At 56.1% G+C, this 25441-nt stretch overlaps 1 protein-coding gene across 1 annotated transcript; it reads right to left on the reverse strand.

The window, feature by feature from the left end:
- Positions 1 to 660: 660 nt before the first annotated feature.
- Positions 661 to 23584, reverse strand: NUAK2 (NUAK family kinase 2). The gene is made up of 7 exons (XM_064732946.1): positions 23344 to 23584; positions 13676 to 13796; positions 8496 to 8647; positions 5344 to 5409; positions 3343 to 3462; positions 2597 to 2729; positions 661 to 1754 (listed from the first exon to the last, which is right to left on the reverse strand). Exons 1-7 carry the CDS (start codon positions 23548 to 23550, stop codon positions 685 to 687), a joined length of 1869 nt encoding a protein of 622 aa, XP_064589016.1. The 5' UTR covers positions 23551 to 23584; the 3' UTR covers positions 661 to 684.
- Positions 23585 to 25441: the final 1857 nt, after the last annotated feature.

Consider the following 25441-nt stretch of genomic DNA (forward strand, 5'->3'; position numbering starts at 1 on the left):
TCCAGTTCTCAGCACTCGGGAGAGGGCAGAGCCATGGCCTGGGTGCCCCCAGCACCCCCCAAAGCCCACGGGCAGCACCTTGGAGCCCTCACCAGCACCCTGCTACATCTGCAGCTTGTTTGAGGTATATCACCCACCCCTCCTTTACCTTGTGCAGCCAAAAAACAGTGCAAAAAAAAACCCAAAAAAATCCCCCCCAACCCCATTGCTTTCACCCCCGTGATGAGATGAGACTGTTTGAGAGGGAAGGACGGCAGTGAGGAGCCCCCAGCCCCTCCTTGGGGACAACTTTGGGGGTTTTGGTCCATTAAATGTCCTGGCCCTGGGGCATCCCCTGCCCTGAGGCTGCCAAATCAATCCTGGGATGTGGATCAGCAGCACCGGCAGCCCCGGGAGGGAAGAGAAAAAGAGAAAAAAGGAAGGAGAAGGGAGGAGAAAGGGGAAAAAAGGAAAGAGAAAGAAAAAGAAGGAAGAAGGAAAAGAGGAAAGGAAAGGAAAAGGAAAGGAAAAGGAAAGGAAAAGGAAAGGAAAGGAAAAGGAAAGGAAAAGGAAAGGAAAGGAAAGGAAAGAAGGAAAGGAAAAAGGAAAAAGGAAAGGAAAAGGAAAGGAAAGGAAAGAGGAAAAGGAAAAGGAAAAAAGGAAAAGGGAAAGGAAAAGGAAAAGGAAAGGAAAGGAAAAGGGGGCTCAGCTCAGCTTCCCCCCGACGGCCACAGCCCGCCGGTAGAGCTCGGTGCCGCTGTCACAGCCCGCCAGGGACGCGCTGCGCTCCGCCAAGGGGCTGCGGCAGTGGGTGACAGTCCAGCGGCGCAGCCGCCGCCCTTCCTCCCGCTCCTCCTCCTCCTCCAGCCGCAGCAGGCTCTCTGCGGACGCGCAGCCCCGCATGGCGGCCCCGGGGGCGCGGCGGGCCGGCAGCTCCAGCTGCTCGAAGGACTCTGTGGACAGGATGCTGTCCTCGCTGACGGCGCTGCCGGGCCGGGCGCGGGGCCCCTGCGGCAGCGACACCTCCCCAAAACCCCCGATTGCGCTCTCGAGGGGGGTCCCGGGGGGCTCGGCGCTGCCCCCCGAGGAGGAGAATTTGCCGTTGTGTTTGAGGATTCCTTTCCTGCGGGCCGGCAGCCCCTGCGGGGCCGGGCAGGGCTCGGCGAACACGGGCCCGTCCAGGTCCAGGCTCGCCGCGTCCAGAACATCCCCGGACTCGCTGCACTCCAGGGACGAGTAATAGCCCGACTCCCTGGCCGAGGGCTTCTTCAGGATTCCCTTCCTGGGCGCTGCCGCCGCTGTTCCGGGGGGCTGCAGGAGCCGGGACAGCCCCGCGGGGGGACCCTCGCCACCCTCCCCGGGGCTGGGCGCCTTCTGCTCCACAGAGTTCCTCTTCTTCAGGATGCCCTTGGGCCGCTTGAGGACGGACTTGGAGGGGTTCTCGGGCCCCGGGGGCGCCTCCTGAAGGGCGTGCGAGATGTCGTTCTCCTTCTTGGACTTCTTGAGGGAGCGCTGGCGCTCCAGGGCCGCGCCGGGCAGGTGCTGCTTGAGGAAGCAGCGCACCTTGGAGCCGTTGTCCAGCAGGGGCCGGGAGGAGCGGCGCAGCCACTCGGCCACCGAGGCCAGCGGGGACTCGCTGTCCCGCAGCAGCTCCTCCTGCTCGCCCAGGGCTGTTCTGTAGCCCCAGTTGACCCACCAGTGCGTGGCGATGTCCTCGATGGTGGCGCGGCGCTCGGGGTTCACCATCAGCATCCAGCGGATCAGCCCGCAGGCGTCTGCGGGAGGGACAGGAGGGGACACGGGGAGGGACAGGTCAGGCATGGCAGGGGACACGGGGAAGGGACAGGTCAGGCATGGCAGGGGACACAGGCACAGGAGGGGACACGGGGAAGGGATGAGGACAGGTCAGGCATGGCAGGGGACACGGGGAAGGGACAGGGACAGGTCAGGCACAGAAGGGGACAGATCAGGCATGGCAGGGGAAATGGGGAAGGGACAGGTCAGGCATGGCAGGGGAAATGGGGAAGGGACACGGGGAAGGGACAGGGACAGGTCAGGCATGGCAGGGGACACAGGCACAGGAGGGGACACGGGGAAGGGACAGGTCAGGCATGGCAGGGGACACGGGCACAGGAGGGGACACGGGGAAGGGACAGGGACAGGTCAAGCATGGCAGGGGACACGGGGAAGGGACAGGTCAGGCACGGGAGGGGACCCAGCGAGGGACAGGAGGGGACATGGGAAGGGACGGGGAAGGCAATGCATGGCAGGGGACACGGGAAGGACAGAGGGGAATGGGGAAAGGACAGGTCAGGCATGTAAGGGGACAGGGGAAGGGACAGGGCCAGGTCAGGCACAGAAAAGGACATGGGGAAGGGACAGGTCAGGCACAGGAGGGAAGATGGGGAGCGACAGGAAGGGACATGGGAATGGGACAGGTCAGGCACGGGAGGGGACACGGGAAAGGACAGGAGGGGACACAGGGAGGGACAGGAGGGGACACGAGGAAGAGACAGGGAGAGGTCAGGCATGGGAGGGGACACGGGGAAGGGACAGGTCAGGCACGGGAGGGGACACGGGGACGAGGACACACACAGGGGGATGGGGGTGTCCCTACCTGAGAGCTTCGTGGGCTCCCGGTAGTCGCCGCTCGTGATCTGCTTGACCAGAGTTTTGTAGTCGTGGCCATCAAAAGGCATCGTGCCATGGACCAGGATGTAGAGCAGCACACCCAGGGACCAGCTGTCCACCTGAGAAAGGGACACAGGAGCCTGGAGGGGACAGCAGGACCGGGCTGTCCTGGTCCCCACCCCACCAATGTCCCATCAGGACTCCCAGGATGGCAGCAGCCACCAGGGAAGGGACAGAGTGTGGGGCAGCACCCCAGCACACCTGTCACAGACATCTTTTAGGATTTTTCCTCCTGAGAAGCTGTGAGGCCTCAGGAACAAAATGCAAACAATGGTTATCTGCTGCTGTGGAATGCAACAGGTGCATCTGGGATTGGTCTCATGTGGTTGTTTTTAATTAATGGCCAATCACAATCAGCTGGCTTGGACACAGAGCCTGAGCCACAAACCTTTGTTATCATTCTCTGCTATTCTATTCTTAGCCAGCCTTCTGATGAAATCCTTTCTTCTATTCTTTTAGTATAGTTTTAATGTAATATATACCATAAAATAATAAATCAGCCTTCTGAAACACGGAGTCAGATCCTCATCTCTTCCCTCATCCTGGGACCCCTGTGAACACCATCACACACACCCAGCAACCCCACAGTGCCGGGTTTAGGGCTCCTGTTACCCCAAAATGCACTGGGAACGCCCCAGAGCCATCCCCACCCCGCAGGGAGGCAGCACCCACCTCGGGGCCCTTGTAGGGGCGCCCGTTGATGATCTCGGGGGACGCGTACAGGGGGCTGCCGCAGTACGTCTGCAGGAGCTTGTCCTGCTGGAACACGTTGGACAGCCCGAAATCTGCGATCTGGGGGGCAAACACACCTGTCAGCCAGCAGCACAGGCCCCATGCCCAAAGTCCCCTTTCCCAAAGTTCCCTTTCCCAAGGTCCCCTTTCCTAAAGACCCATTTCTCAAGTTCCCCTTTCCAAAGTTCCCCTTTCCCAAGTCCTCTTTCCCAAAGTTTCTCTTTCCCAGGTTCCTCTTTTCCAAAGCCTCCTTTCCCAAACTTCCCTTTCCCAAAGACCCCTCTCCCAAAGCCCCCTTTCCCAAGTTCTTCTTTGCCAAAGCTCCATTTCCCAAAGTTCCCTTTTCCAAAGCCCCCTTCCCCAAAGTCCTTTTTCCCAAAGCCCCCTTTCCAAAGTTCTCCTCTCCCAAAGCCTGCTTTCCTAAATCCCCTTTCCCAAAGTTCCTCTTTTCCAAAGCCCCCTTTCCCAAGTTCCCATTTCCCAAAGCCCCCTTTCCTAAAGTCTCCTTCCCCAAAGGCCCCTTTCCCATAGCCCCTCTCCCAAAGTTCCCTTTCCCAAAACCCCCTTCCCCAAGTTCCTCTTTCTCAAGTTCCCCTTTCCCAAAGCTCCCTTTAAGTCCCTTTTCCCAGAGTCTCCTTTCCCAAAATCTCCTTTCCCAAACTCCCTTTCCTAAAGCTCCCTTTCCCAAAGTCCCTTTCCCAAAGCCCCCTTTCCCAAGTTCCCCTTTCCCAAATTCCCCAAGGCTCCAAAGCTCCTGGAGCCCTCCAGGGATGACCCTGCTCCAAACCAGGGCTGCCCTTGGCTCTGAACCCCCTCAGCCTGCTTCTCCACCCCTGAGCTCGCTCCTGCTGCTCTCTGCCTCCCAAAAACATCAATTCAGGAGCTGCCCTGCGGCCCTGGCAGCAGGAGCAGAGCAGGAAGGTGAGGCTGGAAAGGCTTCCAGGCTCTCCTGCAGGGGAGCAGAATGGGAAAGTGAGGCTGGAAGCACTTCCAGGCTCTTCTCTAGAGGAGCAGAGCAGGAAGGTGAGGCTGGAAGCGCTTCCAGGCTCTCCTCCAGCTCATTCCCAGCCACCCCAGGCTGCAGCGGTCCCCACCTCGCCCAGGTGCTCATTATCCTCATTAGAGCTGGCACCTCCCCGCCAGCAGGAGCTTCCCTGGCTGCCCTCGAGCTCCCAATTACTAAATTATCCCTGCTGGAGATAAGCCCCGTTATCAGTGACCGCAGGGATGCCCAGGCCAGGCTGTGCCCTTCCTCCCTGGGCAGAAATCACCACTGGGGGAGCTGGGATTTCCTGGCAGGAAAAGAGCCAGCGCTGATCTGGGCATTCAGAATTTGAGAATTTGCCCTTCTCTTCCAGCCAGAGCTGATCTGGGCATTCAGAATTTGAGAATTTGCCCTTCTCTTCCAGCCAGTGCTGATCTGGGCACTCAGAATTTGCCCTTCTTTGCCAGAGCTGATCTGGGCACTCCGAATTTGAGAATTTGCCCTTCTCATTCAGCCAGCGCTGATTTGGGCCCTCAGAATTTGCCCTTCTTTGCCAGTGCCACTCAGAATTTGCCCTTCTTTGCCAGCGCTGATCTGGGCACTCAGAATTTGAGAATTTGCTCTTCTCATCCAGCCAGCGCTGATTTGGGCCCTCAGAATTTGCCCTTCTTTGCCAGTGCCACTCAGAATTTGCTCTTCTTTGCCAGTGCTGATCTGGGCACTCAGAATTTGAGAATTTACCCTTCTCATCCAGCCAGCACTAATCTGGGCGCTCAGACTTTGCCCTCTTATCAGCAGATAAAATCTGATAAAACCAATATCAGTTATGGCTCCACCACATCTGCCAGGCTCTGCCAGCTCTCCACAGCATTCCAGGGGTGCCAGAGCTCAGTGCCCCGAGGGCACTGAGGCCTTGTGGGCACCCCCAGGCTGGGCAGCTCCCCCTGGCCCCTCACCTTGATGTTGCCGTTGGCATCCAGCAGGATGTTCTCCAGCTTCAGGTCCCGGTGCACGATCCCGTTCTGCGGGAAGAGAAGGGGTTAATGCGGGCAGGGCGGGAGGCAGGGAAAGTCCTGCACGCCTGGAGGTCACTGCCGGGCAGGGCAGGGCAAACTGGAGCCACAAACAGCCCGGGCGTGGCCCTGGCATGGGTGGCCCAGCCTGGGTGGCACCAGCTGGGCAGCGGGAGCAGGGAGGTGCCAGCACCTCCTCCATTGTCACCAGCTGTGCCAGCACGCCGTGCCAGCCCCACCTGGGCACAGCTCCTGCTCGGGCAGAGCCTGCTGTGCCCAGAGGAGAGAGCTTTCAATCTGGTTTGGGGTCAGGAGCTGCTCTGCCACCCCCTGCTCCCACCGAGGGCTGGGGCACAGCCTTGGAGTGTCCTACAGAGAGACCCCGGAGGGTCCTGCCGGGGCTCCATCCACACCTGGGGAGGGTCCTGCCAGGAGGGTCCTGCCAGGGCATCATCTGCAGCCCCAGGGAGGGTCCTGCCGGGGCTCCATCCACACCTGGGGAGGGTCCTGCCAGGGCATTGTCAACAGCCCCAGGGAGGGTCCTGCCAGGGCATCACCCACACCTGGGGAGGGTCCTGTCAGGAGGGTCCTGCCAGGAGGGTCCTGCCAGGGCTCCATCCACACACAGGGAGGGTCCTGTCAGGAGGGTCCTGCCAGGGCATTGTCAACAGCCCCAGGGAGGGTCCTGCCAGGGCATCACCCACACCTGGGGAGGGTCCTGCCAGGAGGGTCCTGCCAGGGCATTGTCAACAGCCCCAGGGAGGGTCCTGCCAGGGCTCCATTCCCAGCCTGGGGAGGGTCCTGCCAGGGCATCATCTGCAGCCCCAGGAGGGTCCTGCCAGGGCTTCATCCACACCTGGGGAGGGTCCTGCCAGGAGGGTCCTGCCAGGGCATAGTCAACAGCCCCAGGGAGGGTCCTGCCAGGGCTCCATTCACAGCCTGGGGAGGGTCCTGTCAGGAGGGTCCTGCCAGGGCTCCATCCACATCTGGGGAGGGTCCTGCCAGGAGGGTCCTGCCAGGGCATTGTCAACAGCCCCAGGGAGGGTCCTGCCAGGGCTCCATCCACATCTGGGGAGGGTCCTGCCAGGAGGGTCCTGCCAGGGCATTGTCAACAGCCCCAGGGAGGGTCCTGCCAGGGCTCCATTCACAGCCTCGGGAGGGTCCTGCCAGGGCATCACCCACACCTGGGGAGGGTCCTGCCAGGGCACAGTCAACAGCCCCAGGGAGGGTCCTGCCAAGGCTCCATTCACAGCCTGGGGAGGGTCCTGCCAGGGCTTCATCCACACACAGGGAGGGTCCTGCCAGGGCATCACCCACAGGCTGGGGAGGGTCCTGCAGCTTCACACTCCAATCAGGAACAGAATAGGTGACCCAATCAGGACAGGTGACCCGAACAGGACAGGTGACCCAGGCTTGGCTTCCAGCCCCGAGGGCAGCTCTGGGCGTCTCCGTCTGCTCGGGAGGGAGGGGAGGTGACAGTGGCAGGCCGGGTTAGTCACCCTCACACCGCAGCAGCCAAGAGCTCCCAAAAGCTGCCGGGGCACTGCCACGCCCTCGGGACTGGAGGCAGGATCAGCCCTTGCGTGGGGAAGGTGCAGAGACACGAGCTGCTCTCAGCTCCCGTGGGGCTGCAGGGAGGAGAGCTGGGGAGCACGTCCAGCCAGGAAAACATCAGGAGGAGGGCTCAGGAACCCATCCCATTGGGAAACCATCGGGAAGAGGGTTCAGGAGCCCATCCAGCCCAGAATCCATTGGGAGGAGCACCCAGAGCCCATCCCACAGGGAAACCATCAAGAGGAGGGCTCAGGAGCCCATCCAGCCAGGAAACCATCAGGAAACCATTGGGAGAAGGGTTCAGGAGCCCAGCCAGCCACCCTTCCTCTGGGAAGCCATCAAGAGGAGGGCTCAGGAGCCCATCCAGTCAGGAAACCATAGCGAGAAGAAGCCAGGAGTCCATCCCACCAGAAAACCATCAGGAACCCATCAGGAGGAAGGTTCAGGAGCCCATCCAGCCTGGAATCCATCGGGAGGAGCACCCAGGAGCCCATCCAGCCAGGAAACCATCAGGAAGAGCACTCAGGAGCCCTTTCCACAGGGGAACCATTGGGAAACCATCACGAGGAGCGCCCAGGAGCCCACCCAGCCTGGAATCCATCGGGAGGAGGGCTCAGGAGCCCATCCAGCCAGGAAACCATCAGGAGGAAGGTTCAGGAGCCCATCCAGCCCAGAATCCATTGGGAGGAGCACCCAGGAGCCCATCCAGCCAGGAAACCATCGGGAAACCATCAGGAAGAGCACTCAGGAGCCCTTTCCACCAGGGAACCATTGGGAAACCATCACGAGGAGCGCCCAGGAGCCCATCCAGCCTGGAATCCATTGGGAGGAGGGCTCAGGAGCCCATCCAGCCAGGAAACCATAGCAAGAAGAAGCCAGGAGTCCATCCCACCAGAAAACCATCAGGAACCCATCAGGAGGAAGGTTCAGGAGCCCATCCAGCCCAGAATCCATTGGGAGGAGCACCCAGGAGCCCATCCAGCCAGGAAAACATCGGGAAACCATCAGGAAGAGCACTCAGGAGCCCTTTCCACCAGGGAACCATTGGGAAACCATCACGAGGGCGCCCCGGAGCCCACCCAGCCTGGAATCCATCGGGAGGAGGGCTCAGGAGCCCATCCAGCCAGGAAACCATCAGGAGGAAGGTTCAGGAGCCCATCCAGCCCAGAATCCATCGGGAGGAGGGCTCAGGAGCCCATCCAGCCAGGAAACCATAGCGAGAAGAAGCCAGGAGTCCATCCCACCAGAAAACCATCAGGAACCCATCAGGAGGAAGGTTCAGGAGCCCATCCAGCCAGGAAACCATCAGGAGGAAGGTTCAGGAGCCCACCCAGCCTGGAATCCATTGGGAGGAGGGCTCAGGAGCCCATCCAGCCACTCTTCCCCTGGGAAGCCCTGGGCTGGGCAGTGCCACCCACACTGTGGCACTGGTGCCACCCACCCCGTGGCATTGGTGCCACCCACCCTGTGGCATCGGTGCCACCCACCCCGTGGCATTGGTGCCACCCACCCCGTGGCATCGGTGTCCCCGTGTCACCCACCTTGTGGCAGTAGTAGACGGCGGACACGACCTGGCGGAAGAAGTGCCGCGCCTCCTGCTCCGAGAGCCGCTGCCTCTCGCTGATGTACTCGTACAGGTCGCCCTTGCTGGCGTATTCCATCACGATGACGATCTTGGCGCTGTTCTCAAACACTGCGGGGGGCAGGAAAGGGTTAAAAGGGACCCTCAAAGCTCGTTAGGAGATTCTGTTAATGAGCAAGGGGAACATTGATTGACGCTTACGCCAATCCCTGCCCTCAGTCTTGGGTTAAATGGGGACCTGGAGATATCAGGGGGGGCACCAGAGCTGTCACCCACCCACAGCCACCAATGCCACCAGGGCTGCTGGGCCAGCAGCTGTGCCACCACTGAGGCTGTGCCACCACTGAGGTTCTGTGCCCCCACAGAGTTGTGCCACCACCAGCTGCATCACCACGAGGTTGGGCCACCACTGAGGCTGTGCCACAACAGCAGCTCTGCCACCACAGAAGCTCTGCCATCACCAGCTCTGCCACCACTGAGGCTCTGCCATTACCAAGGTTGTGCCACCAAAAAGGCTCTGCCACCACTGAGGTTGTGCCACCACCAAGGCTGTGCCAACATAAAGGCTCTGCCACTATCAGCTGTGCCACCACTGAGGCTGTGCTATCAGCAACTCTGCCACCACCAAGGCTGTGTCACCACTGAGGCTCTGCCACCACCATGGCTGTGCCACCACCACGGCTGTGCCACCTCCAGATGCGCTAGCACAGCAGCTCTGCCACCACTGAGGCTCTGCCATCACTTGCTGTGCTACCACCAGGACTCTGCCACCACCGAGGCTGTGCCACCACCGAGGCTGTGCCCACTACAAAGGCTCTGTCACCACCAGCTGTGCCACCATTGAGGCTGTTTCACGACTGAGGCTCTGCCATCACTGAGTATCTGCCACCACAGAGGTTCTGTGCCACCACCAAGGCTGTGCCAACACCAGCTGTGCCACCAGAAAGGCTCTACCACCACCAACTGTGCCACCACTGAGGCTGTGCTATCAGCAACTCTGCCACCACCAAGGCTCTGCCACCACCGAGGCTCTGCCACCACCAAGGCTGTGTCACCAGCAGCTCTGCCACCACCGAGATGGTGCCACCATAAAGGCTCTAACCACCATAAAGGCTGTGCCACCACCAGGACTTTGCAATCACAAAGGCTCTGCCACCACAAAGACTGTGCCACTACAGCAGCTCTGCCACCACTGAGGCTCTGCCACCACCGAGGGTCTGTGCCACCACCGGCTGTGTCCCCAGAGGTGACTCAGCCGTGCTGTCTTTGCTGGAACCCCGCCAAGGGAAGGTGACAACACCAGCCCAGCCATGACCTTCCTGTCTGCTCCCATCTCTCCCAAAAAAGGCTCTGCCAGAGCCAGGAGCGACTTTTTGGTTTTTTTGTTTTTTTGTTTTTTTTTTTTTTTCCTGTTTGCAGCCAGGCAGAGCTCGGTGGTTTTGAATTCCTGTGAGTCAGCCCTGCAAACAGCGCGGAGGAGCTGCCAGCCCTGCTCGCCTTTGTTTGCAGCACAAAAGGGCCCTGGATCCCTCACAAGCGCCGGCAGCAGGAGCAGAGCCAGCCCCAGGAAAGGCTCAGCACAAGGATCTGCTAAACCTGACCCAGCTGAGGGTTTAGGCTGAGTCTGGTTCTGGTTCAATCACCCCAAAGCCCAGCCCTGGCCATAAAGCCGAGCCCGGCAGCAGCAGGAACTCTCCCGGCAGCTGTGGTTTGGTTTTCCAGTGCTCCAGGGGAGGCAATGAGGAGATTAAATTAAATTAAACCCTGCCTCGGGCTCAGAGCACATCCAGGGAGATGCCAAAATCTCCGGGATGAGCCACGCTCAGCCCCTGCTCAGCCTCCCTGCACTGACCCAAAAATCCTCATTTGTAAGCAGGGAGCGGGGCCTAAACATGGATTTTGGAATCGACCAAAATCCATCAAAATCCACAGGGAGAGGGGGCCTGAATGTCCAAATGGGGTTAAATATGGATTTTGGAATGCACCAAATTCCACATTTGTGAGCAGAGATCAGGGGTTAAATATGGATTTTGGAATGCACCAAATTCCATGTTTGTGAGCAGAGATCAGGGGTTAAATGTGGGTTTTGGGGGCTCCAAAAATCCACATTTGTGAGCAGGCATCAGGGGTTAAATATGGATTTTGGAATCCACCAAAATCCACATTTGTGAGCAGGGATCAGGGGTTAAATATGGATTTTGGAATCCACCAAAATCCACATTTGTGAGCAGGGATCAGGGGTTAAATGTGGATTTTGGAATTGACCCTGGGGCTGTGCAAGGAGCAGGGGCTGAGTGTCCAAAATCCACATTTTCCGCTGGATTCCCTGTGTGGGAAGGAGGGGATGGGACAGGAAGGGCGATTTCTGGTTCAGGTATTTCCCCCTCACTGGAGAAAAACCAAAAACACAGCCCAGGAACATCTGCATTGCCTGGGAGCGGCCAGGAACGGGGCCAGGTCCTGGAAGGGAGGAGAGGGCTGGGCTGAACCCACCCAAACTGGGCTAAACCCACCCAAACCGAGCTAAACCCACCCAAACCGAGCCAAACCCACCCAAAACTGAGCCAAACCCACCCAAACTGAGCCAAACCCACCCAAACTGAGCCAAACCCACCCAAAACTGAGCTAAACCCACCCAAACTGAGCTAAACCCACCCAAACTGAGCCAAACCCATCCAAACTGAGCTAAACCCACCCAAACTGAGCCAAACCCACCCAAGATGAGCTAAACCCACCCAAACCGAGCCAAACCCATCCAAACTGAGCCAAACCCACCCAAACTGAGCCAAACCCACCCAAACCGAGCCAAACCCACCCAAACTGAGCTAAACCCACCCAAACTGAGCCAAACCCACCCAAACTGAGCTAAACCCACCCAAGATGAGCTAAATCCATCCAAACTGAGCCAAACCCACCCAAACTGAGCTAAACCCACCCAAACTGAGCTAAACCCACCCAAACTCAGCCAAACCCACCCAAACTGAGCCAAACCCACCCAAACTGAGCTAAACCCACCCAAACTGAGCCAAACCCACCCAAACTGAGCCAAACCCACCCAAACTGAGCTAAACCACCCAATCCATCCAAACTGAGCCAAACCCACCCAAACCGAGCTAAACCCACCCAAACTGAGCCAAACCCACCCAAACTGAGCCAAACCCACCCAAACTGAGCCAAACCCACCCAAACCGAGCCAAACCCACCCAAACTGAGCTAAACCCACCCAAACTGAGCCAAACCCATCCAAACTGAGCTAAACCCACCCAAACTGAGCCAAACCCACCCAAACTGAGCCAAACCCATCCAAACTGAGCCAAACCCACCCAAACCGAGCCAAACCCACCCAAACTGAGCCAAACCCACCCAAACTGAGCCAAACCCACCCAAGATGAGCTAAATCCATCCAAACTGAGCCAAACCCACCCAAACTGAGCTAAACCCACCCAAACTGAGCCAAACCCACCCAAACTGAGCCAAACCCACCCAAACTCAGCTAAACCCACCCAAACTGAGCCAAACCCACCCAAACTGAGCCAAACCCACCCAAACTGAGCTAAACCCACCCAAACTGAGCCAAACCCACCCAAACTGAGCTAAACCCACCCAAACTCAGCTAAACCCATCCAAACCGAGCTAAACCCACCCAAACCGAGCTAAACCCACCCAACTGAGCCAAACCCACCCAAACTGGGCTAAACCCACCCAAACTGAGACAAACCCACCCAAACCGAGCTACATCCATCCAAACTGAGCTAAACCCACCCAAAACTGAGAAACCCACCCAAACTGAGCCAAACCCACCCAAACTGGCTAAACCCACCCAAACCGAGCCAAACCCACCCAAACTGAGCCAAACTCACCCAAACGAGCCAAACCCACCCAAACTGAGCAAACCCACCAAACTGAGCCAAACCCACCCAAACTCAGCTAAACCCACCCAAACTGAGCCAAACCCACCCAAACTCAGCTAAACCCATCCAAACTGAGCCAAACCCATCCAAACTGAGCCAAACCCATCCAAACCGCGCTAAACCCACCCAAACTGGGCTAAACCCACCCAAGATGAGCCAAATCCATCCAAACTGGGCTAAACCCACCCAAACCGAGCTAAACCCACCCAAACTGAGCCAAACCCACCCAAGATGAGCTAAATCCATCCAAACCGAGCCAAACCCACCCAAACCGAGCCAAACCCACCCAAACCGAGCTAAACCCACCCAAACTGAGCCAAACCCATCCAAACTGAGCTAAACCCATCCAAACTGAGCCAAACCCACCCAAACTGAGCTAAACCCATCCAAACTGAGCTAAATCCATCCAAACCGAGCCAAACCCACCCAAACTGAGCTAAACCCACCCAAACTGAGCCAAACCCACCCAAACTGAGCCAAACCCACCCAAACCGAGCCAAACCCACCCAAACCGAGCTAAACCCACCCAAACTGAGCCAAACCCACCCAAACTGAGCCAAACCCACCCAAACTGAGCCAAAACCATCTAAACTCAGCTAAACCCACCCAAACTGAGCTAAACCCACCCAAACTGAGCTAAACCCATCCAAACAGAGCCAAACCCACCCAAACCGAGCCAAACCCACCCAAACTGAGCCAAACCCACCCAAACTGAGCTAAACCCACCCAAACTGAGCTAAACCCACCCAAACCGAGCCAAACCCACCCAAACGGGGCTAAACCCACCAAACTGAGCAAACCCACCCAAACTGAGCTAAACCCATCCAAACCGAGCCAAACCCACCCAAACCGAGCCAAACCCACCCAAACTGAGCTAAACCCACCCAAACTGAGCCAAACCCATCCAAACCGAGCCAAACCCACCCAAACTGAGCCAAACCCACCCAAACTGAGCTAAACCCACCCAAACTGAGCCAAACCCACCCAAACTGAGCTAAATCCATCCAAACCGAGCCAAACCCACCCAAACCGAGCCAAACCCACCCAAACTGACCAAACCCACCTGAATGAGCTAAACCATCCAAACTGAGCTAAACCCACCCAAACCGAGCCAAACCCATCCAAACCGAGCCAAACCCACCCAAACCCACCCCAAGAGCCCCCCAGGGGTACCCAGCCCGTTCCAGATGCTCGGATCACGGAAAAGGGAAGGGAGGGGAGGGCTCACCTTCGTGCACAGCGATGATGTGCGGGTGGTTGAGCGAGGACATGATCTCAATCTCCCTGCGGATGTGGACAAGGTCCTGCTCATCCTTGATTTTGTCCTTCCGGATGGATTTGATGGCCACCTGTGCGGGAGAGGGCTGTGAGATCCCCAAGGAAGGGAATTCCTCCCTCCCCTGTTCTGGGAAGGGCTCACAAACATCCCCAGCTCCATGGAAACGGTAGCCCAGACATGATTTTTGGGGCTCCCTGAACCTTCTCCATCAGGTAACACAACCCTGATTTTTGGGGCTCTTTTAGCCTCCTCCCAGGAGCCCAGAAATGCGAAATTCTTTGGGTGTTCTCCCAAACCTCTGCTGAAAACAGGGGAACTCCCAGACACTGCAGCTCCCATTTTTGGGGCACTTTTAGGCTCCTCCATCAGGCAGACCTGCCCTGAATTTTGGGGCTCCCTGAGCCTCCTCCATCAGGCAGACCTGGTTCTGATTTTTGGGGTCTCCGACCCCTTCAGAGCACGCCCCAATTTTTCGGGGCTCCCAAGTGTCCTCATCAGGTAACATAGCCCTGATTTTTGGGGATGCCTCCTCCCAGTCAGCAGACTAGATTTTTGGGGTTCCCTGACCTCTCATCAGGTATACAACCCTGATTTTGGGCCTTGACTCCCTTAGTAGATGTGATTTTTCACCTATTCTCCCATAGCACCGTGGTCTGATTTTTGGGGCTCCCCAAGATTCCTCCATCAGGCAGACCTAGTCTGATTTTGGGCTCCTGACCCCTCCATCAGTAACACAGCCCTGATTTTTTGGCTCCCCAGATCATCCTATCAGATAGCACAGCTCTGATTTTGGGGCATCCCAATCCTCTATCAGGAGACTGCTCTGATTTTTGGGGTTCCCTGACCCCTATCAGGCAGCACAGCCCCGATTTTCGGGGCTCCCTGAGGGTTCTTCATCAGGTAACATAGCCCTGATTTTTGGAGCCTCCTTCCAGGTAGCCCAGATATGATTTTTGGGGCTCCCCAAGATTCCTCCATCAGGTAACACAACCCTGATTTTTGGGGCTCTCTGAGCCTCCTCTCAGGTAGTCCAGATGTGATTTTTAGGGCACCCTGATTCTCCTCCATCAGGCAGACGTGGTTCTGATTTTTGGGGGCTCTCCAAGACTCCTCCTAAGTAGCCCAGATATGATTTTTGGGGCTCCCCAAGATTCCTCTATCAGGTAACACAACCCTGATTTTTGGGGCTCCCTGAGCCTCCTCCATCAGGCAGACCTGGTTCTGATTTTTGGGGTTCCCTGACCCCTATCAGGCAGCACAGCCCCGATTTTGGGGACTCCCTGAGTGTTCTTCATCAGGTAACATAGCCCTGATTTTTGGGGCTCCCTGAGCCTCCTCCCAGATAGTCCAGATGTGATTTTTAGGGCACCCTGATTCTCCTCCATCAGGCAGCCGTGGTCCTGATTTTTTGGGGATCCCCAAGATTCCTCCATCAGGTAACACAACCCTGATTTTTGGGGCTCTCTGAGCCTCCTCCATCAGGCAGACCTGGTTCTGATTTTTGGGGTTCCCTGACCCCTATCAGGCAGCACAACCCTGATTTTTGGGGGCTCCCCAAGATTCCTTTATCAGCAATCACATCCTGTAATTTTTGGGGCTCCCCGATCCTCCTCCCTTTAGCTCACACATCCCTTCTCCCGATTTTTGAGCTTTCGATCGCGTCCTGCCTCAGGAATGCGCCCAGCACGCAGAACTCGGGAGATAACAACAACAACCACAACAACCACAACAACCAAAACAAACCCAGCGGCCAATTCCTGACGTCAGGAAAAGCAATAAAACCCCACACCTCGCTTTTTTTTTTTTAGCCTCTAAACCACTTTATTTCTACGAGCAAGAGAAAGTTTGGGTGATAAAGCAGGAAGGGGGTGGGAGACCCGGAATTTTCCAGTTTTTCCTTTGCAATTCCAACTTTTCCTCCACGAGGAGGAGATTGAAAAGGGAGGAGAAAAACTGAGAAGAATAGAACAGCCGCCCTCTAATCCCCTTTCAAAGGGGCTGCGGGCACACAAAGCGCTCCCAGGGCTGAATTTACAACTGAATCCAGCAGAACCTTTTCATTTTTTTTTTTTTTATTCTTTTTTTTTTTTTTCTCCCTTTTTTTTTTCTTTTTTTTCCCCTCCCAGACAAGAATGCGGAACAGCTTTAATCCCGTGCAGGGAGCGCTCGCTGCATCTCCCAGCAACGGGAGAGGGGCCCGGAGCCCCCGAGGGGCGGGAGGGATGCTCGGCCCCGCGATCGAGGCGCTGAACAAGGGAGCTGGCTCCGAAAGCGGGCTCAGGTGGGCACCCGAAATCCCTTTTTTTGGCCCTAAATCCCATTTTTGTGGACGCAAATCTCATTTTTGTAGCCCCAAATCCCGTTCTTATGGCTCCAAGCCCCATTTCTTCCAGCCCCGAATCCCATTTATCTGGCCCCAAGCCCCATTTCTGTAGCCCCAAAACTCATTTTAGTGGTCCCAAAACCCATTGCTGTGGCCCCAAACCCCATTTTTCTCGCCCCAAAAGCCATTTCTTTTGGCCCCCAAGTCTCATTTTTTTTGTGGCCCCAAATCCCATTTTTGTAGCCTCAAACCCCACTTTTTCTGGCCCCAAACTCCATTTTTCTGGCCCCAAATCCCATTTTTGTACCCTCCAAAACTCATTTTATTGGCCCCAAATAAAATCCCAATTTGTAGCCTCAAATCCCATTCCTGTAGCCACAGGCCCCATTTTAGTGGCCCCAAATCCCATTTTTCTGGCCCCAAATCAAACCCCATTCCTGTACCTCCAAATCCCCTTCTTGTAGTCCCAAATCCCATTTGTCTGGCCCCAAACCCCATTTGTGTGACCCCAAACCCCATTTTTGTGGCCCCAAATCCCATTTTTGTAGCCTCAAACCCCATTTTTTTCTAGCTCCAAACCCCATTTTTGTAGCCCCAAAACTCATTTTAGTGGCCCCAAACCCCATTCCTGTAGCCCCAAGTCCCATTCTTGTAGCCCCAAATCCCATTTTTCTGCCCCAAACCCCATTTTTCTGGCCCTAAATCTCATTTTAGTGTCCCCAAACCCCATTTTTCTGCCCCCAAACCCCATTTTTCTGCCCCCAAACCCCATTTTTCTTGCCCCAAACCCCATTTTTCTTGCCCCAAACCCCATTTTTTTGCCCCCAGCCCCATTTTTGTGGCCCGAAACCCCATTTTTATTGCCCTAAACCCCATTTTTCTGGCCCCAAAACTCATTTCAGTGGCCCCAAACCCCATTTCTGTACCCCCAAATGCCATTTTCCTTGCCCCAAATCCCATTTTAGTGTCCCCAAATCCCATTTTTGTGGCCCCAAATCTCATTTTTGTGACCCCAAATCTCATTTTTCTTGCCCCAAATCCCATTTTTCTGCCCTAAATCCCATTTTTCTGGCCCCAAATCAAATCCCATTTCTGTACCTCCAAATCCCATTCTTGTAGACCCAAATCCCATTTTTTTCTGGCCCCAAACCCCATTTCTGTGACCCCAAACCCCATTTTTGTGGCCCCAAACCCCATTTTTTTGGCCCCAAACCCCATTTTTCTGGCCCCAAAACTCATTTCAGTGGCCCCAAACCCCATTTCTGTACCCCAAATGCCATTTTCCTTGCCCCAAATCCCATTTTAGTGTCCCCAAATCCCATTTTTCTGCCCCCAAACCCCATTTTTATTGCCCCAAACCCCATTTTTCTGGCCCCAAACCCCATTTTTCTTGCCCCAAACCCCATTTTTCTTGCCCCAAACCCCATTTTTGTGGCCCCAAACCCCATTTTTCTGGCCCCAACCAGGGCAGGATCCAGCGGACTCTGCCCGGCCCAAGTCCAACCATCCCTGCCCGGGTTTCTTTTTCGGGCAATTCTGGAATTGTTTAACGCTTCTGGGAAACCCAGCCAGGTGTTTTTTCCCCGACCTTTGCTTTGTGGGTTAAATTTTAACAAGATTTTCATCGCTGCCCCAGTGCCCTGAGCCCTGCAGGTCCTTCCTGCAACCACCGACGTCCCCAATCCCCGCTGCCTCCTGCAAACCCTGGCGCCCTGCCCACAGCCAAAATTCTGGGGCGTTTCGGAGCATTTTGGGGCATTTTGGAGCATTTTGGAGCGTTTTCCCCAGCAGCCAAAATTTTGGGGCGTTTTGGAGCATTTTGGAGCGTTTTCCCCAGCAGCCAAAATTTTGGGGCATTTTGGAGCATTTTGCAGTATTTTTAGAGCATTTTTAGAGCATTTTAGAGCATTTTAGAGCATTTTAGAGTATTTTCAGTGCAGCCAAAATTTTGGGGCATTTTAGGGGCATTTTGGGGCATTTCCTTGCTGCCTCCTGCAAAGCCTGACACCCAGCCCAGCAGCCAAAATTTTGGGGCGTTTTGGAGCATTTTGGGGCATTTTAGAGCATTTTTAGAGCATTTTTAGAGCTCTTTTAGAGCATTTCCTTGCTCCCTCCTGCAAAGCCTGACACCCAACCCAGCAGCCAAAATTTTGGGGCGTTTTGGAGCATTTTGGAGCATTTTAGAGCGTTTTGGAGCGTTTTCCCCAGCAGCCAAAATTTTGGGGCGTTTTGGAGCATTTTGGGGCATTTTAGAGCATTTTAGAGCATTTTGGAGTATTTTCCCTGCAGCCCAAATTTTGGGGCATTTTGGAGCATTTTAGAGCATTTTTAGAGCATTTCCTTGCTCCCTCCTGCAAAGCCTGACACCCAACCCAGCAGCCAAAATTTTGGGGCATTTTGGAGCATTTTGGAGCATTTTGGAGCATTTTAGGAGCAGTTTGGAGCATTTCTTTGCTGTCTCCTGCAAAGCCTGACACCCTGCCCAGCAGCCAAAATTTTGGGGCATTTTGGGGCATTTTGTAGAATTTTGGAGCATTTGGGGGCATTTTGGACCATCTCCTTGCTGCCTCCTGCAAAGCCTGACACCCTGCCCAGCAGCCAAAAATTTTGGGGGCATTTTGGACCATTTGGGAGCATTTTGGACAATTTCAGAGCATTTTAGACCATTTTGGGGGCATTTCCTTGCTGCCCCAGCCTCTCACACCCCCAAAACTCTCGGAGAAATCCCACAATCCATAAAAAAGATGGAGATGCCCCAGGCTGGATCCACCGTTATCCCAAAATTGGGACCCCCAGGCGCAGCCGGAGCTGCCCCATCTCCCCCAAGCAGGGATTTGTTCCCAAATTTTCCCTTCCCAAAGGGTTTTGGGAGCAGAGGGAGCAGAAAAAGCCACCCTGGAGCTGGGGACAGGGGAGACAGCCCAGAAATGCCCCTGGAGCTCGGGAATGCTTTCCAAGCCAAAAAAAAAAGGATTTTAATTTTAATTTTTGGGGGCAGAACGGGTATTTTCAGCAGCTGCTGAAAGATTCATGAACACAACCCCCAGGCAGCGCTTCAGAAGTTGTTCCGGACTGCTTGGGGAAATTGGGATTTAAATCGGGATTTAAATCGGGATTTGAATCGGGATTTGAATCGGGATTTGAATCCGGCCTGGAAGGGAGCAGGGTTGGGATCAAAGGAGGCTCTGGAATATTCCAGGTGCTGCTCTCCCGGCCCCGAGGGGCCTTGGGGACACCGCGAGGGTCCCATGGGAGGTCCCCGAGCGTGTTTGGCCTGGCTGAGGGCCAGGGATGGGAAAAATAAAAAGGGATGGGAGGGAAAAAAGAGCCCCGAGGGTGAGAACTGGTGGGGAAAGGGAGGGGGAAAAGGGAAGGGAAGGATGGAAAAAAGGGAGGAATAAAAATAAAAAGGGAAGGGAAAAATAAAAATATAAAGGGAAGGGGGAAAAATAAAAAGGGAAAGGGGAAATAAAAAGGGAAAGGGGAAATAAAGGAGAAAGGAGAAATAAAGGGGAAAGGGGAAATAAAAAGGGAAAGGGGAAATAAAGGAGAAAGGGGAAGAATAAAAAGGGAAGGGGGAAAAATAAAAAGGGAAAGGGGAAATAAAGGAGAAAGGGGAAAAATAAAAAGGGAAGGGGAAAAATAAAAAGGGAAGGGGGAAAAATAAAAAGGGAAGGAAGAAAAAAGGGAAAGAAAAAAGGGGAAAGTAAAAAAAGGGAAAGTAAAAAAGGGGGAAAGTAAAAAAAGGGAAAGTAAAAAAGGGGGAAGTAAAAAAGGGGGAAAGGAAAAGAAAAAGGGAAAGTTAAAAAGAGGGGAAAGTAAAAGAAAAAGGGGAAAGTAAAAGAAAATGGGGGGAAGTAAAAATAAAAGGGGGGAAGTAAAAATAAAAGGGGGGAAGTAAAAAAATGGAGAAAATAAAAAAGGGGGAAAGTAAAAACAAAACAGGGGAAAGTAAAAGAAAAAGGGGAAAGTACAAAAAAAGAGAAAGTAAAGAAAACAAGGGGGAGGTACAAAAAGAAAGGGGAAAGTACAAAAAAAGGAGGAAGGGAAAGGGAAAAAAAAGAGAAGGGGGGAAAAAAGGGGGGAGGAAAACCAAGCAGCAATTCCCTCCCCAGCTGATATCGCAGGGATGTTTGTAAGGATTGGGAAAGGCGCTGAGCAGAAGCATCACCTCAGATAAAGGATTCCTAACAGGGAAAAAAGAGATTTTTCCCCGACAAATAATTCATGGAAGTCCCAAAACATCCTCCAGCTGCAGGAGCCTGGAATTTCCTGTCACCTTCCGAGCAAACCCGCCTGCTGAAAATTCAGAGAGGAACGAGAAACGCAGGGGCTAAAAAGGAGCTGGATCAACACCCAGCGCCTCTGTCAGAGGCAAAAAATCCAAAAAATCCCCGCGGATGGAGCAGCTCCGGCTTTTCAGCCCCAAATTTTCACATTTTGGGAAGTGAAAACCACTCGGGGAAGGAGCAGAACAACAACGGAGCTCGGGATAAAGCTGCGGATGAAGGCGGCTCGGAAACGCTGAAGGAATTTGTGGGGAGAGGAGAGAATTTGCGGTTTGGAGCCTCCTGCTCCTCCAGCAGGCCGGGGAGGGGCTGCTGAGCAGAAAATTTGATTTTTGTGGCCCGTGGGTTGGATTTGCATGAAAACAGAGCGATCCCGAGGGGGTTTGCAGGGAATATTGAGGCAGGGAACGGAGATTCCCGAGCTGCAGGTGCGGGCAGGGAAGGGAAAGGAGAATTTGCTCGCCCATGCCGAGGGAAGGAAGGAGGGATCCCTGCAGCTCTGCGGGTGGAAGTTGCATTTCCAGGCCCTGATTATGCAGCAAAGCAGCGGCTCGGATGGGCAGAGCTGCTTTCGGAGCTGGTTTTATCAAGATCATCATTTCATCAAGGAAAGTGGAGGATTCGCGGCTTTTCCCCTGGCAGGGCCAGTCCTGCCACTCGCAGCTCATCCTCCCTCTGCTCAGGACGGGCTCTCAGGGTTTTTGGGGTCCCTCGCACCCTTCCAGGCTGGGGATTCACGTCTGAGGTGGAATCCTTGCAGATTCCCACAGGGCAGAGCAGCACCGGGGGTTCCTGGGGGTTCAGTCTTGGGGGTTCCATTTTTGAGGTTCAGATTTTGGGGTTCCATTTTTGAGGTTCAGTTTTTGGGGTTCAGTCCCGAGGATCCAATCCCAGGGGGTTCAGCCCTGAGGGTTCAACCCTGGGGGTTCAACACTGGGGGTTCAACACTGGGGGTTTTTGGGATTCAATCCTGGGGGTTCAATTTTTGGGGTTCAATCCGGGTCAACCGGGGTTCCGGGGTTCATCTGGGGGTTCCATTTTTGAGTTCAATCTGGGGTTCCATTTTTGAGATCAATTTTGGGGTTCAATCCCGGGTATCAATCCCAGGGGATTCGCCCGAGTTCCGATTCCCTGGGGTTCAACCCTGGGGTTTGATCCCTGGGGTTCAATTTTTGGGGTTCATCCGGGATTCAATGCCGGGGTTCACCCGGGTTCATCCGGGGGTTCAACAATGTGTGTTTAATCCTGGGGGTTCCATTTTTGAGATTCAATTTTTGGGGTTCAATCCTCGGGGTTCAATCCCAGGGGATTCGATCCCAGGGGTTCAACCCTGGAGGTTCGATCCCGGGGATTCAATTTTTGGGGTTCGGTCCTGGGAGTTCAATCCCGGGGGTTCAACCCTCGGGGTTCAACAATGTGTGTTTAATCCTGGGGGTTCAGTCCTGGGGGTTCCATTTTTGAGATTCAATTTTTGGGGTTCAACCCCTGGAGTTCAATCCCAGGGGATTCGATCCCAGGGGCTCCGATTCCCGGGGTTCAACCCTGGGGGTTCAATCCCGGGGGTTCAGTCCTGAATGTTCAGTCCTGGGCGTTCCATTTTTGGGGTTCAATCCCGGGGGGTTCAACCCTGGGGGGGGTTCATTCTCGGGGGTTCGACCCTGAATGTTCGGTCCTAGGGGTTCCATTTTTGGGGTTCAATCCCGGGGGGTTCAACCCTGAATGTTCGGTCCTAGGGATTCCATTTTTGGGGTTCAATCCCGGGGGCTTCAACCCTGAATGTTCGGTCCTAGGGGTTCCATTTTTGGGGTTCAGTCCCGAGGGGTTCAACCCTGAATATTCAGTCCTGGGGGGTTCAGTCCCAGGGGTTCAATCCCGGGGGGTTCAACCCTTGGGGTTCAGTTTTTGGGGTTCAACCCCCTTTTCCCCGAGGAAAGCTGAGCCGGGCTGAGCCAGAGCCGCTCTCCCGCCGCGGCCTGGGGTGAGTCAGGATTTTGGCGAGCCCGGCTGCGCGCTGGGTGCCCCACACCGTGAGAAAGGCAAACGCAGGGTGAGAGGAAGGGGAAAACCCTTCAGCCTGAGAGCGCTGTTTGCTTTGGCGGCCGCGTCCCCGCCCGCTCCTTCCCCCAGGAAGCGGCGCCGCGGTCAAGTGGGCGAGAGGAGCCGCAGCCCCCCGGGAGGAGCGGGGCGAGACCCTCGGGGGTGCCCCCGGCCCCGCTGGGACCCCCCTAAAGCACGGCCGGGGCAGAGGCGCAGCTTCCCGCAGGCTGCGGGGGGAGCGGGGCCCGGCCGGGGCTGCGGAGAGACGGGAGCGGCGGCACCGGGGAGGAACCGGGGGAGGAACCGGGAATGCACCGGGAGCCGGGAATGCACCGGGAATGCATCGGGGGCTGCACCGGGGATACACCGGGGCTGCGGAGAGACGGGAGCGGCGGCACTGGGGAGGAACCGGGGGAGGCACCGGGCCGGGAATGCACCGGGAATGCATCGGGGGAAGCACCGGGGATGCACCGGGAGAGGCACCGGGCCGGGAATGCATCGGGGGCTGCACCGGGGCAGGAATGCACCGGGGAGGCACCGGGGATGCATCGGAGGAGACACCGGACGACACTGGGGCTGCACCGGGAGAGGCACCGGGGGCTGCACCGGGCCGGGAATGCACCGGGGGCTGCACCGGGGGCTGAACCGGACCGGGGATGCACTGGGGAAGGCACCAGGGTCGAAATGCTCGGGAGCGGGGGATGCTCGGGGGTCCGTGAGGATGCGCCGGGAACGGATTGAAGGGGAGAGCACCGGAGGGAGAGGCAGCCGAGCCGGGCTGCGGGAAGCCGGGGCAGCTCGGGGATCGGCGAAAACCACGGCGGGGACACACCGGGAACAGAGAGGGACGCACCGAACCGGGGGGGACACACGGACGAACGCATACACCGAGGACGCCGAGGATGCACCGGGGACAGAGGATGCTGAGACCCCTCACGGTGACAATGCCACCCCAGAGTGATCCTTACCAGCTTCCCGGAGCGCTCCCGAGCTTTCTTCACCTTCCCGTAGGTTCCCTTGCCCAGCGTTTCCAGGAACTCGTAGCGGTGCTTGAGGTTGTGCTTGTGGTGGTGCCGCTTCACCGCCTGCTTCTTCATCAGCGGCCGCGGCGATTTGATCAGCCCCTCGGCCAGCGAGGAACCGGGGCCGGCTCCGGGCCCTGCCGCCCGCTCCATCCCGATCCCGGCTCCGGCTCCGCCGCTTCCGAGCCCGGCCCGAGCGATAAAAGCGGCGGCGGCTCCGGCGGCCGCGCCCCCCCGCGCCCATTGGCGGCTGCCGGGGCCGCCCCGAGCGGGGCCGGGACGGGAACGGGGTGGGAGGAAGCGGGGAGACCCCCAGGGGCAGCGGGGAGATCCCCGTGGGGAGCGGTGGGAACGGGGAAACCACGGGGAAGGGGTGGGAGAGAGATGGGGAGCACCCCGAAAAAACTGGGGTGAGGGAGGGGGTGTGGAGAGGGAGGCAAAGGGAATTCAAGGGATAAAAGGGGGCACAGGGGTGTGGAAAGGGGGAGTAGAAAGAATCCAGGGGGCACAGGGGTGTGGAGAGGGGGGCAGAGGGAATCCAGGGGGCAAAGGGGGACACGGGACCAAATCTCAGGGAAAAGCCACCCAAACCCAGGGAACAATTGCACCAAATCCCAGGGAAAAATCACCCAAACCCAGGGAACAATTGCACCAAATCCCAGGGAAAAACTGCACCAAATCCCAGGGGAAAACTGCACCCAAACCCAGTGAAAAACTGCACCCAAACCCAAAGAAGAACTCTACCAAATCCCAGGGAAGAATTGCACCCAAACCCAGGGAAAAACTGTACCCAAACCCAGGGGAGGACTGCAGAAAAACCCGAGGGAAAACTGCACCCAAACCCAGTGAAAAACGGCACCAAATTCCAGGGGAAAATTGCACCAAATCCTAGGGGAAAACTGCATCAAAACCCAGTGAAAAACTGCGCCCAAACCCAGTGAAAAACTGCATTCAAACTCAGGGAAAAACTTCACCCAAACCCAGAGAAAAACTGCACCAAATTCCAGGGGAAAATTGCACCAAATCCTAGGGGAAAACTGCTTCCAAACCCAGTGAAAAACTGCACCCAAACCCAGAGAAAAACTGCACCCAAACCCAGGGAAAAACTGCACCCAAACCCAGTGAAAAACTGCATTCAAACTCAGGGTAAACTGCACCCAAACCCAGGGGAAAACTGCACCCAAACCCAGGGGAAAACTGCACCAAATTCCAGGGAAAACTGCACCAAATCCTAGGGGGAAAAATGCACCAAATCCTAGGGGAAAAATGCACCCAAACCCAGTGAAAAACTGCACCCAAACCCAGGGGAAAACTGCATCAAAACCCAGTGAAAAACTGGCATTTAGGGCAAAACCAGGTAGAGGAGAGGCCTGGGCGAGTGCAGCCTGTCCTCACTCCCCACAGAGCCCCCTTTGCCCTCCTGCACACGCAGCCTGGCAGGGAGGAACCAGAACATTCTCCAAGCCCAGAGCTGGGGAGGAAACAGCAGCTGAGGCTCCTCAGGGCCTCCCCAGCTCCCTCAGCACCACCTCCTCCCCGTGTGGTCTCCCTGCGGTAAACCTTCCTTTGCAGATATTAAAAGAATGCAATTATTTCCCAGAAGAGCCAAAAACAAAGGCGCTTGCCGGGCTCTGGCCTGGGTGAGGACACCCTGGATCGATGGCAGACGGAGATAACTGCGGGATTACTCACCCAAACCTGGATTTTCCCACCGCTCCAGGCGAGCTCTGGCAGAGCAGGGGGGTCCCAAACGATGATTTAAACCCTGACTCCTGTCTGCGGGTTTTGGAGGTGACACACAGTGACACAGAGTGACACAGAGTGACACAGGACGGAGCTCGCAGCGCCTCGGGGCTGTCAGGACAGAGCCAGGTGGGTGGCACTGTCCCCTGGCTGGTTTTGTCACCAAGGTGAGGTTATGGGGTGACTTTTTGAGAGATGTTTCTCAGGGAAGGTGGAACCCCAAATCACGGGCACAGCCTTGCACCAAACTGCTCCCCACCACCTTCACCTGTCCCACACACATTAAATGTCATTTTGGTAC

Source organism: Zonotrichia leucophrys, chromosome 26 (assembly GCF_028769735.1).
Source record: "Zonotrichia leucophrys gambelii isolate GWCS_2022_RI chromosome 26, RI_Zleu_2.0, whole genome shotgun sequence".
In the NCBI taxonomy this organism is placed as follows: Eukaryota; Metazoa; Chordata; class Aves; order Passeriformes; family Passerellidae; genus Zonotrichia; species Zonotrichia leucophrys.

What these genes read in the sequence shown, in the direction of transcription:
- NUAK2 (XM_064732946.1), bottom strand. Translation starts at nt 23,550, where the DNA reads ATGGAGCGGGCGGCAGGGCCCGGAGCCGGCCCCGGTTCCTCGCTGGCC. An exon ending in CCGTCTACTACTGCCACAAG is followed by an intron (nt 5,410 to 8,495) that starts GTGGGTGACACG and finishes CTCTTCCCGCAG; the next exon opens with AACGGGATCGTGCACCGGGA. An exon ending in GGAGCCCACGAAGCTCTCAG is followed by an intron (nt 1,755 to 2,596) that starts GTAGGGACACCC and finishes TCCCTCCCGCAG; the next exon opens with ACGCCTGCGGGCTGATCCGC.